A 17,073-nucleotide genomic window follows, 5' to 3' on the forward strand; every position below is an offset into this window, starting at 1 on the left:
TCTAATTGTCGCAGCTCACGGGTTTGTGATCATTGCGAGCCACATGACGTGAATGGATTGAATGAATGACCTGTGCATTGCATCCTTTTCCAAATTCCAATCAATCAATGTGACTAGGGGTGGCAAAATGGGCTGAAACTCAACGAGTGACCTATGATCCATCCGTTTAAATCAAGTTTAAGTTTAATACAAGTTGACTCATTTATAAATGGATAAACTTGGATCCGTTATTAAACGGGTTAGGCGGGTTCATATCAGGTCACCCCGCCAAGTGACCCGTTTTTGACTGGTTTAAAAATAAAATGGATTGTTTTTTTTTTAAATGTCATTTTATCTAAAATGTTTAAAATTTTTAAAATAATTAAATTATATTTTTAAACGAATAATTTATTTATTTATATAGTAGTCACATATTAATAAACGAGTCAACCCGCACGCAGATTCATTTAATTCCTACCCGTTTATGATCCACCCGCCCATTTTGCCACGCCTAAATGTGAGAGATATGGGCTTGGAGTGGGTGGGGGGCTGGGAGTCTAAGGGGATTTGACGGATATGGACTTGGAGTGGGTTGGGCTGTATACCCATTAGGGTATTACATCGCCACTAAAGGGTTTCGAAAGCGCTAGGGCATTCTTCTTTCTTAGCTTCATTATCTCTCCTCTCATGCATGCGTAGCCGCAGATCTTCCCTAAACTGCAGCACCTCCATTTGCTGCGGCCACCATCATAGGACCTCTGGCTACACACCATTCCCATAGTCGTGGGTAAGTTCTTCTCCAATATCATCCTCTCCTCTTTGTGTGTGTGTTTGTGTGTGTGTGGATACCTGTAAGTTTCTCGTTACATGTGTAGTTTTCCCTCGTAGAATAAAATTTCTAGGCCTGCATTTTTGTAAATTTAGCTGGCAGTGCTCTTATGGGTTTGGTCGAGTTATGATTGAAATTCATATAAGCTGCTTGCAAACCAAAGTGTGACCCTTTTGGGTTAAATTTTTAGAAGATGTCCAAGCTCAACGCCTATATTCAACTTCATCCAAACACAAATACCTAGATCCTATATTCAGTTTCATCCAAATTCAAATGCCTATATCTTATCTCACCTAAAAGTTCCTTTGACTTGTAAATATGCTCTTTAAATTTAACATTTTAGGGATTAGAAAAAGGTTGAGCAACAGTATAGATAAAAACAGTCCAATTCTTTTGTTTTGTTTTGTTTTTATACTTTTTTTTTTTTTTTCCAAATATAGGGATGCAAGGCCATTTTAGAAACTAAGTGATCAATGACTTTTATCTTATATTTTTGGTTGAGCAAATTGTAGGGTTTCTTAGTTGGCAAAAAGAAATAAATTTGTGGCATCACCAAAACTCTAGATTGTTGTTGAACACAGAACAGAGTAACAGAAAAAGGGGGAGAAGGCAATTCCTGATTTTCGAACACCATGGACAAGAGCATGATGGGAGATCTTGATTCTCTACCAGAAGAAGATAAGCTCAGAATGGCGGGCATGATCGACCAGCTCCAGATCCGTGACAGGTTCCCTCTCTCAGTCTCTGCTTTCTTTCTGTTTTGTTCCAATGAAATTTCTGTAATTTTTTTTTTTTGTATTTTTTGTTTAATTCTTAATGAATCTTGAAGTGATCAGTGGATTTTCATTATAGAATCCTATGGAGGGTTTACGTACAATTGTCGATTGTGCATTAAAATGATGTAGTTGATCTATGGGGCTTTTTGTGAACATTTGGAACTTCACTCATATACAGAAACAAAAATCCATGTGTTTGTCTTCTTTAACCTGTGAAAGTCTTAAAAAGTTTCTCGTTTACGCATATTTATATTCGAATTGATTCTACATTAGCCATGTATTGCAGCTATTGTATGTCATTATATAACTAAGCAGAGTTTCAAATTTTAGTGTTCGAAAAAAATATATATATCTGCAAGCCTGCAACCAAAATAATTGTAGAGTATTGAGTTTTTTGAGCCTTTTTAATTATTCTCAGCCTTTGTCGCAACTTTGATAGATGTCCTGCAAGCATCAAGGCAATACAAAACCCTATGCAGCACTTGTAATTCCTCATTTTCATATAGTGTGTATATTGTAGGAAATCCACCATTTCTTTACTCTTCGTTATACCTGTTACATCATTTGTGTCATCATCACTGTTATCAAGTGCAGAACTACTCTGAACTTAAAAAAGAAAGAAAGAAAAACAAAAAACCTTTGATCTAATTCTTTGTTGTCAATTTTTTATGTTCTCAAGATGCTTACTTTGATTTGAAGAATTGATTGTGTTTCATAAGTAAACCATTTTCAGTGAACTTTTGGTTTCCCTTACTCTAAAATTCTCTTTTAGGAGGTTTTCCCTAATCCTAAATTTAGAACCCTGGAATAGTGTTCCTGGGCTCTATTTTTTATGGACTTCTTATTACCTTCTCAGCAGGTTAATTTGTTTCTTTTCAAGTTGTTCCTTTCAAATATCAGCATATTGCAGTTGTTTTTGCACGTAGTACTTAGCATGGTCATATTTTTCTTCTTTTTCTTTTTCTTCTTCTTCAAGGTGTTTTTCATGGCTCTATGTGCTGGTATCTTGCGCAAATAGAACAACAAATGCAATTGTAGGAATTCAAACGTTTTACGGTCTTCCTTATACCTGTTGCAGCTTTTGTCTCATCACTGTTATCAGGTGTAGTAAGCAAAAAAAAAAAAAACAAAGGAAAAAAAAGAAACTTTGATTAAATTCTTTGTGGTTGATTTTGTTTTCAAGATGCTGCTTTGATTTTGAGAATTCATTGTGTTGATAACCATTTTGGGTGAATTTTTGGTTTTCTTTACTCTAGAATTCTCTTCTATGGTGGTCTATAATCTTAAATTTGGCACCCAGATTCATTATTACAACTGCAACAACAACAAACCAAGCCTTAAGGATGGTGGGGTTGGCCAACCCAGATTCATTATTCCATATATTTTATAGATTTTTTCAAACATGAAGTTTTCTATAGTTATTTAATATTGATTGTTGTCTAATAATTGTGATGAAGATTTCAGTTTTGGTTTTTGTTTTCTTAATATAGTTATTATGGTTACCTATTGGTAATTTGTTTCTTTTCAAGTTGTTGCTTTCAACCACTAAATATCAGCATATTGCAGTTGTTCCTACACATAGTATGGTTGTCTTCTTCTTCTTTCATGGCTCCATGAAATGGTACCTTGGGCAAATGGAGCAACTGATGCATTTCAATAGGTGACGGAATAGTTTTTCACTATATGATTTATCTCATGGTCTTTTTTTGGCTTCACAATTTATGATGAATATTGAATCACAACTAGTTTGTGACATTGCAAATGTGAAGCCATATCGATGTTCTCCTCAAAACCAGTGCATCTATTGTGATGCATTCGGACGTTAAGGGAACAACATTTATGTATCATGTGAGTGTGGAGTACAGTATTATCCAAGCTGAAAGTATTGTGAGAAATAATTCAGGGGGAGACTGTTTAGAGGGGTTAAGGCTACGTATTACTTACTATTGTATTGTTTTCACTGGTTGGATGATTTGGTTGTCCCTCATACATTATGTTTACTCAAAATTTATTGTTTTATTTTTACCAAACTCACTAGCTCTTTCTTCCTTGCAGTCTAAGGATGTATAACTCTCTTGTGGAGAGATGTTTTAATGACTGTGTGGACACCTTTAGGCGCAAATCACTGGACAAGCAAGAGGAGACCTGTGTCCGGAGATGTGCTGAGAAGTTCTTGAAGCATTCTATGCGTGTTGGCATGAGATTTGCAGAGCTCAACCAAGGGGCTGCCACTCCAGACTGACGCCCATGAACAAAACCAATATACACTTTGAAGAATTTTCGTTGCTTTTGCATAAGGGATTGTTCTTAATCTTGCTGTTCATTTCTTTTTCTCCATATGGATTAATTCTGGGCAGCAACCTCAGGTGCATTGGTGCTGTCTTCAGGAATTTTGCCCCCTCCCCCCACCTTCTTGGAATATTTAACCTGAAAATAACCTGCCTTCTGTGGCCCCCGTGTTTGAGGGATAGATTATGTTTGGTGTTGTCCTAATAGTAAGAGAAATGGAATTGAGGAAGACTGGTTTTGTTCTGCATTGACAAAAAGTTTATTAACTGTTTTGTTTGTTTCTTTGTAACTATTTAGATTATTACTCTTATTTTTAGTTTTCTTTGTTTTTTATATATGTTTTGGTGGATTCTTTTATGGAATGTTTCTATTTTCTTATTATATTAGATCAGCGTGGGGTGGGCTTTGCTTGCTGTATAGTTGATCAAACTTACCAAATTTCGGTTTAATCAGTTTAATTGTTTTTCATGGTTAGTTTGGTTTCAAAAATTAGCATTCCACATGCTGTATATTATATAGAATTGTTAATTTATGTCTGTCGACCTATAAATATGATATAAAATTTTGTTAATTCATTAGGAAGTAATAATGTTCAAATAGCTAATAATCATTATCACATTAATTATAATTCAATTAAAAATTATATTCAGTTGAATCTAATTTGATCAAGTTATATTTTGGTGGTAAATTAAAAGTCTGGCTAAATGTCTTCTTGGTTAATTAAGCCAATTAATCGTATCAATGTAATTGCGAATGTGCGCATGCAGCAATATCATAGGAGGTGCTGCAAGAGTTGTAGCATCACTCCTACGTCTCCTTTGTATCATTTGATTTTCAAATTATTTGTGTCTTCACCCCGCAAAATGCTCTGAGAAAGCTCCATGAACTACTCACTGACCAGAAAAGTGGAAAACACAGCTTTTCAATTTATTATCTTTAAGGCTTACTGATTATGTTGCTGCCAAGTGCCAGCAACCATAAAAAATGGAATATCTGCCCCCACTGCACTAAGCTATCTGCAGCATGAAGATACAGAAAGCCCATTCTACAACATCAAGTAACAAGTCTTGAACCCTTCTACTAGAGAAAATAAATGACAATCCCAACAACACATCCATTATAGTAGAGCTTGTATACTGGTCGATACACAACTTGCATGGTCATGTTAATCTCACCAAAATAATAGTAAAAAAAATGCATTAAACAGTTCAGCCACAAACTAATACGATATCATATAATAACGACTAAAGTTGATTGTTTGCTCAGTTCAACAATCACTGGTTTCCATAAGATCACATGCGTCTTTTCCCAAGATGCCTGCAGAACCAACAAAGCTCAGCATTAGTAAATTTTGAAAGCAGATATTCACACTATACCACATATTCAAGGCAAGATATGGCATCTGTTTATGATATTTCACCAATGAAGATGACATTAATCTTATGACAGGAACAAAGGAGAACAGGGAACAAGGAAACCACTTCATTTTGTCTCAAGTGAAACAAGACATGACATGAAAAACTATTGTTTTAGGATGTAAGCTCCACGGATGCTAGTTCTTAGCCTTAAGCAGAGAAGGGAAAAGATGGCTGCCACTCTTTGAATAGAACAAATTCCTCAAATAGGTTGGCGCATGAGGGGAAGGACACCATGAATGATTAAATAAGTACCCTTTCAACTAAAACTCCAAGGCTCAGTCAGTTCAATTTCAAGAAAGTGCTCATAAGGAGAGTGGGGGTGGGGGCATAATTTCTTTGCATTGCTTCCAGCAGAAAGCAACGGTATGGACAAAGCACTTTCAAAGTCCATGACCAAACAAAAGTTTCAATTTTGTTTCCATTTCAAGCAAGAAAAGTAATTTCAAGATGCTGTACTAACATGGTGCCTATGTAATTGGAGGGCACACTAAGCACAGAAATCCAGAGACGCTAATACAGGTCTATTCAAATAGCACTTGAAAAACACAAGCTGTTGAGCACTACGAGACAAGGACAAGCAAATCAAACTGTAAAGCACGAGAAGCGAGCGACACCCATGACATGAAAGCCATAATTTGTCACTTGGGGAGCATTTGATAACGTTTGATGAATGTAAGTGCTAAATGCAGAATTCTGAATGCAGTTGTAAATCTATGAACTGTGTTCTGAATACAAAACAGCTTCACATGAGAATTTTTTTGTCACGAAGTGTTTCATAAAGTTATGTCATGTGTGCTAAGTACAAAACACAGTTCTAAATCTGCCAGGTTTTGAATATATCTGGATCAGTCCGTCAATCTGAATGTTGGATATTGTAGCCATTTGGTAGCTAATGGCAAGATGATGTGGGAGATGAGGAGAGGTGCTGCGCATGGAGCTTTGTGAAGTTTGCATTTTTATGAGGGCAAAAATGTCCAGCGAAATCTCTAAATAGATCTCTTAAAGAATCAATGACTGAAAGATCTCTAGAGGTAATTCAACATCAATTTAAGAGATTGACCAAATTTTAGAGCATAAGGGCCCAAACATTATTCAAAGGCTATTAATTGCACAAAAAACAGGGCCTTAGCCAATAACTTCAGTAAATTTTACTCCAAAGGGTAAAGGTGTAGTTGATGGTCCATAAAGACTCAGTTCGTCTGCCCCTAGAATGAAGGCACTGCATAAAAGTAAGAGAAGACAAAGTAAACAGACAAAAGATATTGTTTGCTATTCACAAAATACAGAAATGAGATTGGAGGGTTATCTCATACAAAGCCACAATCTAAAGTCTAAACAAGTGTCAAATATTTCAATTTTCAAAAGAAAGCTAAATATTCTATTAAGGATTAAGGCAATAAAACAACAATTTATTTTTGCAGTTGAATTATATTTAGAAACTTCTTGTGTTGCACCAAGTGCTGAACGCTTTCCACACAAGACGATCCCATGGTGGGATAAAGGAGAGGGATGGTATTACGTACTAACTAGCATAAAAAAATGTCATGGATCCCTACAGGTTCTTAGCTAGGGTATATCTCCTACAGGCAACATGCTGCACTCCCAGCACCCAAGTGCAATGAGAAATAGGCAAAAGTGAGATAGATCAACAAGGAGTGGCCCATCGTATCACCATTCTAGATTTTTTTTGTGGTGGGGAGGGGGGGGGGGTGTTAAAGACATTAGTTGAGATACAAGGATTAGGATTAGGCTAGCAACTTGGACCATAGCCTTGCTATGAAAAGTATAGAGATAATTTATATAATGATTAGAAGAGAACTTTAACATAACTCACCTTCAAGAAACTAATGAGTAGAGGAAAATCTTGAGAAATTGAATAGACAGGATTTAAACTTCAATATACAGGAGAATGAAGCAGACATAAATTATAAAAATTAAGATGATTTTTAAGATGAGATAATGTCATTGGTGCATATGCTTCTCAAGCAAGCCTAGATGAATATGTTGAAAAGCAATTCTGGGAAGAAATGGATAAAATTATGAAGGATGGTGAGACATGGAGAATATTTTTATAAGAGTCGATTAAAAGGGACTTTTTCCAGGGAATGTTATTGTCAGATCTTTGCATGGCTAGAAGTGAGATTTATTGTAATCTTTGTTCTTTTTGTTTTTTTCTGTTTTTTAGGAGCATCTCTTTCTCCTCCGCCCCTTGTAAATTCTTCTCTTTCCCGTAAATGAATTTCTTTTTCTATTAATAAAAATATTTATTTCTGGAGGAAAATTTCAGCACGTCAGCACCTAAGGTCAGGTTTAATTTTGATTTTTTATTTTTTCGGAATTCATGCAAGATATTCAGAATTATTAGAAACAACATTTTTTAGTAACTACAAGATATGAATTTGGGAAATGTTACACGGGTTTTTATGCTTTGCCTTGATGAGATTGGTTTTTTCAATGGAAAATTTCCACGAGAATTCATTGAATGGCTGTTTTTTCTTTATATTTATTTTGTATACAATGAGACACCGGAAACAAAGACCATTTTTGTATGTTGTAAGCTCATGTACTATGCAGCTAAGTGGTGGGATAGAATAAAATGCTATTGAAGACAAGAAGGTAAAACTCAAACATTAGGTCTAGAATGAAAAGTTAGTTAATATCAGAATTTTTTCCTGACTCTTACGATGAGATCATCTTCCATTTCAGGAGAAGAAAGAGTTCTAATTTTTGGACAAGATGAGCTTCCAATCTCAAAACAGCCTATCAATGACAAAAAAAATTGTTGTTATGGACCACACAATCACAAAAATGAGGAAATTGCTAGTGAACCTGAATTTACTGCTCTAATGGATTATCAATGTGGAAATGAAGGATCCATTGGTCCTGCAGATGAATAGTCCACATGATGCTATCCTTGAAGGGCAAGCAAATGCAATGGAACAAAATGTTCAAGCTGCAGTAAGTCCTAAGAGCAAGCAGCAAAATTTAACATTAAAATTTGGGATTTCAATTCAAAGCAAAGGATGAAATTACTGAATCTTGTCATAGGTTTGTGGCATAGGCCCCAAAGCTTTGAATTGTCTTCCGAAGTGTCATAATTTTCCACCTATCAACTTTATCGGGATTGGGAATCTTGAGGAAGATTTCAATCAGTTGTTGATATTTGTATGCAATTGAAAATGGACAATATGAAAGTACAAGTTGAATGGCTCGTGGATACATATTCCTGCAGTTGTTGCGCCATTGTAAAACTCGAGGTTGAGTTCTCTAACAGAGGGAGTTTGGAGGATCACTTGCAAATAATTCTAGATAATCTTATTTTGCTTAAAGAGTTTTGTTTTAAATTAGCCAATCTAGATATTTTAGAAGTTTACTTAATTTAGGTTCTTTTTGTTAAGTACTTTGGCATTATTGTATAATTATTTGTTTCAATTGTAATGTGTTTGGTGTATGGACAGTTCTAGAAGGGAATAGGCAGTAGGTATATGGATGTTATTAAGAACAAGTCAGGGGCACGTGCATGCTTCTATAATTATCAGCCTTGTATTGCGAATGTAGCAATTATCAGTTTCATTTATTATCAACTTTCAAGGAAATAAATAAATAAAAGAACCCCGGAAAATAGAAATTGCATAAGCTAATATCTAAGAAACGTAGAAGTATAAACCCAGAAAAGGTTTAAATTCATACATGCAGCAAACATTTGATGATACTAACTCATAGAATCTTGCCATTATTGAGCGATGTGGAATAGCAATATTTTATGATTAGAAATATAGAGCTCGCCCGAGACGGATTGAGCAGTAATGTAGAATCTCTTGAAGCAAAATCAACTCTAGGATCAAACTACAAGCACACTACTGCACCCACCACCAAGAAAATACATAAACAAAGTACTCGCCTTTCTTAAAAGTCACCACCTTTTGTAGGTTTCAATAATCATGTTCAGATGATTGTTAATAGCACTAGTAGGACTGACTTTTCCCTCAATATCCAGTCTGCAGAAGGGGTCATCCACCACATCACCCCAGGCTATGTCTATCCACCCAAGGCATGGCAATCCTACTTTCTTCCATGATTTGAACCACTGACACTCCAGTTTGGATGTAAACCACCCTTATGAAAAAAGAGTTCTTAAAATGTTCAAATGGCTTATGGTTAAAATAAATTTCTAATAATTTATGCATCCTGCTAAATTAACAACTCAATAGAATATAGATTTTCCTCGATCCAACCACAAAATAATCAATCTTGTAAAAATCCAAACCAACCAATAGTAAGAAAAATGGGATAAGGGCTTTTAGCTGAGTGTAGAAGAGATAGGATCCAAAAAGGCTTGTAATATAATTCATCCAATCAATTAGAGTTAAACTTCCAACATCATGGCCTAGTTTTTGAGACTTCACAACTAACTCAAAAAATATATAAATAAATAATGATAAAAAAAAAAAAACTAATAAAGGTTCAAAATGGTAACCTAAATGAAGGTTATAGCTGATTAAGAATGATTTTAAAAAGGAAAATAAGAAGAAATAAGAAGAAAGTCTTAAAAGGAAGAAATATATATAATATATATATATATATATATATATATATATATTTTCCATAAGGCCCACAACTGCGGCAGCCATGGCAGCTGCTATGTAAAAGTAGTGGTCCGTAACAGCTGGCTGCAGCTTCAACATTGATTCCCACTTTAGCTGTGTGTAATGTATCCAGACTCCAAAGTGTTACACAACGGTCCCTAATGTTATTTAATACCATGGGTTGTGTCATTCAAGGGAGAGGAACAAACAGAGACACATGGAATTTGGGAACCCACTCAGTTTGTTGATCTTCAATTTAGGGCTTCATTTCAAAGAGAGTTCTAGTGAGAGAGAGAGAGAGAGGGAGCTCAAATTTTAGTAAATGAAGAAGGGTATATTTTCTCCAATTAAACACCATAAAACACTCCAAACTATCCATGCTTTCATACATATATAGATTCATGCAAGAAGACAAAGATGTGCATGTGTAGCTCTTAAGAGAGTAATCTACTGCCAGCGAAAAGATAACTGCGGGGAACCAGAAAATCTAGGAAGGGAAGCTAAAACATGAGAAAATCTAGGTAGATAATTGAATGCAGCGCAGGCAACTACTCTCAACTCCAAATGTGTGAGCTTTTGCAATTCCATATAAAAAAAAAAAAACCACCTAACGTACACTCCTCACTCTTCCATCTGGGAACAAATTTGTGTAACACCCGCTTCTTACTCCTAAATTATGAACAAGACTGTTCAATGTAGTAAGTCATTATCCATTTATCCTATTTGCATAGTGATGTACGATGGAAGCGGGTAATTGGATGTACCATTTTAACTCAATCTGGTGACTGATTTTAAAGAACGAGCTCAAAGGATTGTTGGGTCCTAAACCCCAAAATTGTTCAGTTCCCTAGTGGTTATTATGTGCGTTCAGTAACTTCAGTTTAATTTGTAGTTAGGATTATGTGAATCTAGGGTTAGTTTGCAATAGAGAAGTCCTTTTCAGGGGTTCATTGTAATTTCTTATTCTCATATAACTGAGTTTATGGACAACATTTAAAGACAACTCTGTAATTTTGGAATTGCAAGTTAAAGTGTGATTCCCTTCCCCCACCCCCTTGTATCTTCTTCCTCCTCTCTTCTTCCTTTTTCTCTCCATATTTCTCCCTATTCAACCTTGGCAGTAACTTTTACTGCTCATCTGCATCATTTGCCTAATCAATTAGATTCCATAATCTCCACAGCTGTAAACCTTCCACAAGCCACAACCCCTTCAATAAAAATCCATTCCCACCTTCAATCTTTCATCATTACTATCAATCCCATAGATCAGTGGAATACTACGAAGGCATTACGAAGCACTCCACAACCCAGACACTAACCGCTGCCAAACTTTTAAAATCTCAGCCTTGCGGGAGTTTTTTTTTTACACCCCACCAATCCATTGGGTTCTTGGACCCCTGATCTACCTTCAGCTGGAAGATCGCTAGGGACCTTAGTGGGAAGCACACATGTGGGTCTTGTGAATGAATTTCAGAACCTGAAATCTTGATCTCCAATGTGATAATTCAAATCTAGACACTATATTTTGATCTTAGTTAAAAAAGAAATAGGAGGTTGGAATACCATTGTACCACCGGCATTTTGGGAGTTGATTGTCACTGCCAGCATAAAGGCTCAGACTCTATTGGCGCATTTTGTGAGTTCTCTATATTTTATTTCTGAAGGAAACTCAATATTAAATATGAATTTGAAAATTGTTTAGCAGAAAATAGGAGTAGACTTTGAGAAAAATTGCAAGAATAGGCTAAAATTAGTTGCAAGTTGTGCTTAGAATATCAGATAAGATACACAGCTGCAACAATTTTTTTTTTTTTTTTTCAAAATCATTAACATGGTGACTAATGCTGAATCGTCTGCAAAAGTAGCTCATTGTCCAGTAGGGTAGAAAAACATGGAGAATGCTCTTGAAACCATTAGTAGCACCTTGAATAGTCTAACTAAAGTTGCAGCCTTGGGTAAGGCCCATTAATTTTCCTAACAAACAAGAATATGTCTAAACCACTGTTGCTCCCACAATCTTGAATTGCATGAAGACTGAAATGAACATTTGAATAGGGGAATTAAATTGAAAATTTCAGATTTAATGGTAATGGCTCTCTTTGATGAGTTTGATGACTGGCTGTATTCTTTGGAGAAAGATTTTGGTGGTATAACATGGCTTAAAAACTGCAATTAGTTGAATTGAAATGAAAGGATACCAGTACTACTAGTGTTTGGTGGATTAAACATCAAGAGTAGGATATATGGTGAAATGAGAACATGGGATGAGATGAAGCAGGCCATGTAGGAACAATTTGCACCTCCCAACTACCAGCAGCGTGTTCATTTGCAAATCTTTGATTAATCAAGAAAACAAGACAAAGGGACACTGTGACTAATAGGTTCTATCATAGTATCATTTGGTTAATCATGCCGACACCTAGGGGTGTGCTTGGTTCTAAACAGTTTGGTTTCACCCAAAACCATAATCAAACCAAAACATTTGGCTTGAAAGCTAATACTGAACTGTAAACTGACGGTTCGGTTGTTAACTGGAGATAGTTTATCAGTCTTGGTCGTCAGTTATTAACCGATTAACAAAATGATTTTTCAAGCACTAAGCTACAAGCCCAGTTATGAATAGCATAACATGGGCCTCCAGATAAGTGGGCCATGCAGCCAAAGTCAGAATAGCTACAGTCCATAAATAGCATGGGTATGAAATGCAAGGCCTGGGTTTTTTAAGAGGGAGAAGGCTCGCCAAATTTGAGTGGCAATTGATGTGGGACAAAAACTATGGTGACTCTTCTTCTGTGCATGCACATCACATGAAGGCTACTTGGTTCTCCACTTCTCATTTACAGTTCAGTGTTCTTGTCCCACACGTTAAAACATGGGAGAGTTGCCCTCCTCTTCATCTATTAAATGCCTCCATTCTATATCAGCTTCTAGAGGACATGGCATAGACATACATCTTTTGTAAAAATTGGCTAATACTACTAATTAATTATTTATAATTGGAAATAGTAGCCATAGTAGTAATATTAAATATATAATTCAGTTTTTCAGGTTTCTTTGGTTCGGTTTGCCTATACAACTGGAACTGAACTGAAAATCGGTCTTAGAAAAATAAAAAACAGAAACAAAAAATTGTAACCAAAAAAGAAAACTTAAATGTGAAATGGTTGGGTTTCGGTCCGTTCAGTTTTGGCAATTTCTGTACAGTCCAGCAGAAAGAGGATATGATGATTGCTTTGTCCACGAAAGCATTGAAACTGGCAATTGTCTCCAAGCTTGCAGTATATCATTGGATGCTGTGAGCCTGTGTGGAAGTCGAATTTGATGGTCGATCCACATCCTTGTCCACACAAGATTGCTTGGGTAAACAACAACTACTTGAAGGTACATGACCATTGCTTGCTTACCTACAAGACTGGTCCAATTATGGAAACATTGTAGTGATATCCTTCCTCTCAATATTTGCCACATCCTTTGGCATCCATGGTTGTGTGAAGGATGGTTAAGCATGATGCTAATGAAAACTCGCATACCTTCTCCATCAACAAGAAGATGTATAAGTTGATACCATCTCAAGCTCTTCTACAATCCAAACTGAAGCAGCCCTTTCTTATGAAGAGCGATAATTCCTTTAATGGTGATGGACTAGTTGGTTTTTTTCCTGGCTGGAAGGAGTGGAGTTCTTTTAGAAAGGAGGGAACTGGTTTAGGAAATGCAACAGGCATTCGATGGATCATTTTGACCAAATTTTGAGGCCCATCTCAAAGAATAGGAGCAAAGGATTGTTGGGTCCTAAACCCAAACATGTTTAGTTAATTAGTAGTTATTCTGCATTTTAGTTTAATTTGTTAACAATCTTATGCGTGTGTGTGGGTTTGTTTGTAATAAATCTGTCTTTGTAGAACTTTATTTGTAATTTCGTATATTTTAATCTTTCTTATAAATTATGCGTGGGCATCATGTAAAGATAGTTTTGTGGATTTCAAACTGGACATGGACTGTGTGTTCCCTCTCTACCCTATATTATCTTCCTCCTCCTCCTCTCTTCTTCCTTTCCTTCCTCCATCCTCCCCTTCTTCTATCACTGCTATTCTGCATCACACAACTAATGCAAACATTCACCTAATAAAATGTGTGAAGAGCAGTCTTTCACTCTCTCAACATGAAAATGAAAATGAAAGGACGGGGTGTCAAGCAATGACTTAATCTCTGTTAGGTTGGTTCTCTCATTTGGTTCAGAAGGCATTTTTCTTGTTTGACCGGAGAGAAGTTGAGATAAGAGAAGAAAAAAAAATGGACAAAAACAAAAAAGAAAAGACAAAAATGGTTTGAGTCTTTTCTCCAAAAATAGAGAAAATTTGAGAAAAAAGAAAAATAAATTGTGCATTTTTTTCTCTTATTTCTTTTCTTGACCAATTTCTTTCCCACAAGTTTCTTTTCTCTTCTTTCCACTCCTCTCCAACCAAACGAAGGGAAGCAAGTATCAAACACTTGGTCTCTCTAGTTACAACTGCAGTAATAACATCTTAAAAAGAAACCGATCTTACAAGAAAAAGGCAATAGATCATAAAATAAGTTGATTCACCCATGTGCTCACAATTTTCATAAAGGACTACAAGTTAGAAATTGGCAGGATTTTTTTAGTTTATTATGGGAAAATAAAACATGGCACCTTTGGCTAGGATATTTACACAATCAAAATCTTCACTTGCCCAGGAATATTGAGATCCTAAATACTAGAAAATAGCTAAGAGATCATAAAGTTGTTTGGCCCATGTGGCCAAAATCATCATAAAGTACTACAAAAACAAGAAAAAATTAATTTATTGCTGGAAAATAGAACACAGCACCTTGTACCATGCTACAGACAAATTAATTAAATTGTTTTACAGCAAATAAACAACAATTTCTTATCCAATTCATAACCAAGAAAATCATAGTTCAAATCCACACCTTCAACAAGCACATTAAAAATAGAAAAGGAGGGTAAAAAATATGCTCCAAAAGAGACAATAGTGCATACCTGTCATAGAAGCACTATTCATCATCATCATCACGGCGCTTCCGGCTCCTCTTCTCTGACCGTTTTGTTCCTCTTCCAACCCGTAAATCATCAGAACCACTGCCATCAGAATCAGAAGATGATGCTGCCCTCCTGCTCTTCTGCATGTGACGCCTATCACAATCATCTGACACATCCGAATCATCAGAATACCGATGACTCCTCCTCCTCCTCTTCTCCTTCCTACTTTTCCTATGACGGTGTCGGCGATCATCATCATCATCAGATGACTCATCCCTCTTCCTCCTTTTATCATTCCTTCTTTTCCTACCACTATCATCCTCATCATCAGAATCCCCACCTCCTCTCTTACCACTTCTTCTTTTCTTTGACCTTCCTCTCTTCTTGGTCTTCCCATAATCTGATTCATCATCATTGGAGTCCCTCTTTCTCGATGACCGTCCTTTATCACTTACCTTCTTCCCCTTCCATTTATCACTTGGCTTCCTCCCCCTCTGTTCAGCAATAATCCTCTCAATTTCTGAATCAATATCAGAATCAGAAGTATCACTCTCATCCTCCTCTTCTGAGCTCTCAGCAGTCCTACCATTCCCCTTACCTGCACTGCCTTTCAGTTTATCCAACCCTGACAAAACAGCAGCCTGCAATGCATCTGGGTCCTTGCCCTTAATATCATCCTTAACACTAAGAAAATTCCTACATTGATAGGTAAGGTGCCCAACTCGACCGCACTTCTTACATGCTCCGCGAACCTCATCAGCATTGGAGCCAGTTATACGGGCAAGTGCAAGAAGCCCTTGGAAACTCACATATGCATTTTCGGGCTCAGGCTCAGAGTTTGAGGACTTCGGCAGGGAAGAATTCTTGGATTCCTCCTTATTTGGGGCATACGGGTCATACCCAATGGCGCTCTGCCATATCCCGTGGGTTTGAAGGGCTGCGCTGCTGTGCACCCGATTGTTCGCAGGCATGCGAACTCTACCCGCTGTTGCCGGCATCCTGATGAACTCTGCGTACCCCCAACCAAACAAGTTAGGGTTTTGAGAAAAAGAATTCGAATCCAAAATCAAATTGGGAAAACAAGCCACCTTTACCAGAAAGATAAATAACCAAAAGATAACATAAAAATTCCAAAAAAATAAAATAAAGATAATTGCAAGCTCTTTAAAAGAAGATAACATAGAATCATCTGGGGTCCATTAATTCTCACAAATCGATGCATATCTGATCCCAAAACACAAAAATCAGTATGGATCGGTACTGACCTGTTGCCGATTAAGTCACTCGAGATGGATTGGCCGGGATATAACAATCCGGAAGATCGTCCCCTGCGAAGACGAGCCACTAATCCGTTTCAGCAAAAAGAAAAAGAAAAAAAAACAGGAAAAAAAGAGAAAGAAAGAAAGAAGCACGCCTGATCAGTCACCGGCGGACGGTGGGACGGGGATTTGCAAGACGAAGCTTGGGAAAATCCGAACACTGCAGCCTTCCGGTGGGGATTTTTAAAAGGATCGCCTCCGAGCGCGTTCTGGAACGATTAAAAATCAAGAAAAATAATTTTCGTTCTTCTTTATCGTGATTTTCGGGCAGAAATTAGAAAACGCATTCCTCGACTTTATTCTTACATTGAACAACAAAAAAGTCGTGAAAAAATAAATGAAAATTCAAAAAATACTAAAGCACTTAATACATGAAAAAAAAAAAACTTAGGATTTCTAAAAAAATATAAAACTCAAAATCAAAAATAGAAAAAGGATTATTGACCAATTTTATTAACGTTTTTAAAGTTAAAATTAATTTATTTTTTTTATTTTTATTCTTAAATTAAATAATACTTTAGTTACAAATAAAATTTAAAAAGGAAAATAAAAATCAAGATGAAAATTAAAAAATCACGTATAAAATTTAAAAAATAAAATTATCAACCTTAATATTTTTAAAGTTAAAACACAACAATATTTATTTTAACAAAGATTCATTTTTCTTTTGAATTAAATAATAATTAAAAATATGATTAAAAGAGTAAAATGACAAAAGAGTAGAAATTTAATATACTATAATAAATATCATTTTCAACTATTTTACTTAATTAAATATCTCAAGTTTCACTTTTATTGTTCTAAGAATAATTTTATTATGTGACAATTAAAAAATAGTAACTATACTTTTTGAATGT

At 35.9% G+C, this 17,073-nt stretch overlaps 2 protein-coding genes across 4 annotated transcripts; one reads left to right on the forward strand and one right to left on the reverse strand.

The window, feature by feature from the left end:
* The first annotated feature begins 496 nt into the window (after positions 1 to 496).
* On the forward strand, positions 497 to 4,130 carry LOC131143766 (mitochondrial import inner membrane translocase subunit Tim9). 3 transcript variants are annotated; one of them, XM_058092077.1, is made up of 3 exons: positions 497 to 766; positions 1,390 to 1,535; positions 3,640 to 4,130. In XM_058092077.1, the coding sequence occupies exons 2-3, from the start codon at positions 1,441 to 1,443 to the stop codon at positions 3,824 to 3,826; spliced, it is 282 nt and encodes a 93-aa protein (XP_057948060.1). In that variant the 5' UTR covers positions 497 to 766; positions 1,390 to 1,440; the 3' UTR covers positions 3,827 to 4,130. The 3 variants fall into 3 exon arrangements, with proteins under 3 accessions (XP_057948060.1, XP_057948059.1, XP_057948061.1); XM_058092076.1 differs by having other exon boundaries at positions 527 to 766; positions 1,321 to 1,535; XM_058092078.1 differs by having other exon boundaries at positions 527 to 766; positions 1,395 to 1,535.
* Positions 4,131 to 4,781: 651 nt separating this feature from the next.
* LOC131143767 (CAX-interacting protein 4) lies at positions 4,782 to 16,556 on the reverse strand. The gene is made up of 4 exons (XM_058092079.1): positions 16,312 to 16,556; positions 16,163 to 16,225; positions 14,898 to 15,906; positions 4,782 to 5,190 (listed from the first exon to the last, which is right to left on the reverse strand). The coding sequence occupies exon 3, from the start codon at positions 15,893 to 15,895 to the stop codon at positions 14,912 to 14,914; it is 984 nt and encodes a 327-aa protein (XP_057948062.1). The 5' UTR covers positions 15,896 to 15,906; positions 16,163 to 16,225; positions 16,312 to 16,556; the 3' UTR covers positions 4,782 to 5,190; positions 14,898 to 14,911.
* Between the last annotated feature and the right edge of the window lie 517 nt (positions 16,557 to 17,073).

This window comes from Malania oleifera, chromosome 12 (assembly GCF_029873635.1).
Source record: "Malania oleifera isolate guangnan ecotype guangnan chromosome 12, ASM2987363v1, whole genome shotgun sequence".
NCBI classification, from domain to species: Eukaryota; Viridiplantae; Streptophyta; class Magnoliopsida; order Santalales; family Ximeniaceae; genus Malania; species Malania oleifera.

Bases quoted from the DNA above. Each gene is read 5' to 3' on its own strand.
- LOC131143767 (XM_058092079.1), bottom strand. From the start codon at position 15,895: ATGCCGGCAACAGCGGGTAGAGTTCGCATGCCTGCGAACAATCGGGTG.
- LOC131143766 (XM_058092077.1), top strand. From the start codon at position 1,441: ATGGACAAGAGCATGATGGGAGATCTTGATTCTCTACCAGAAGAAGAT. The intron at 1,536-3,639 runs GTTCCCTCTCTC...TCTTCCTTGCAG, and splicing joins CAGCTCCAGATCCGTGACAG to TCTAAGGATGTATAACTCTC.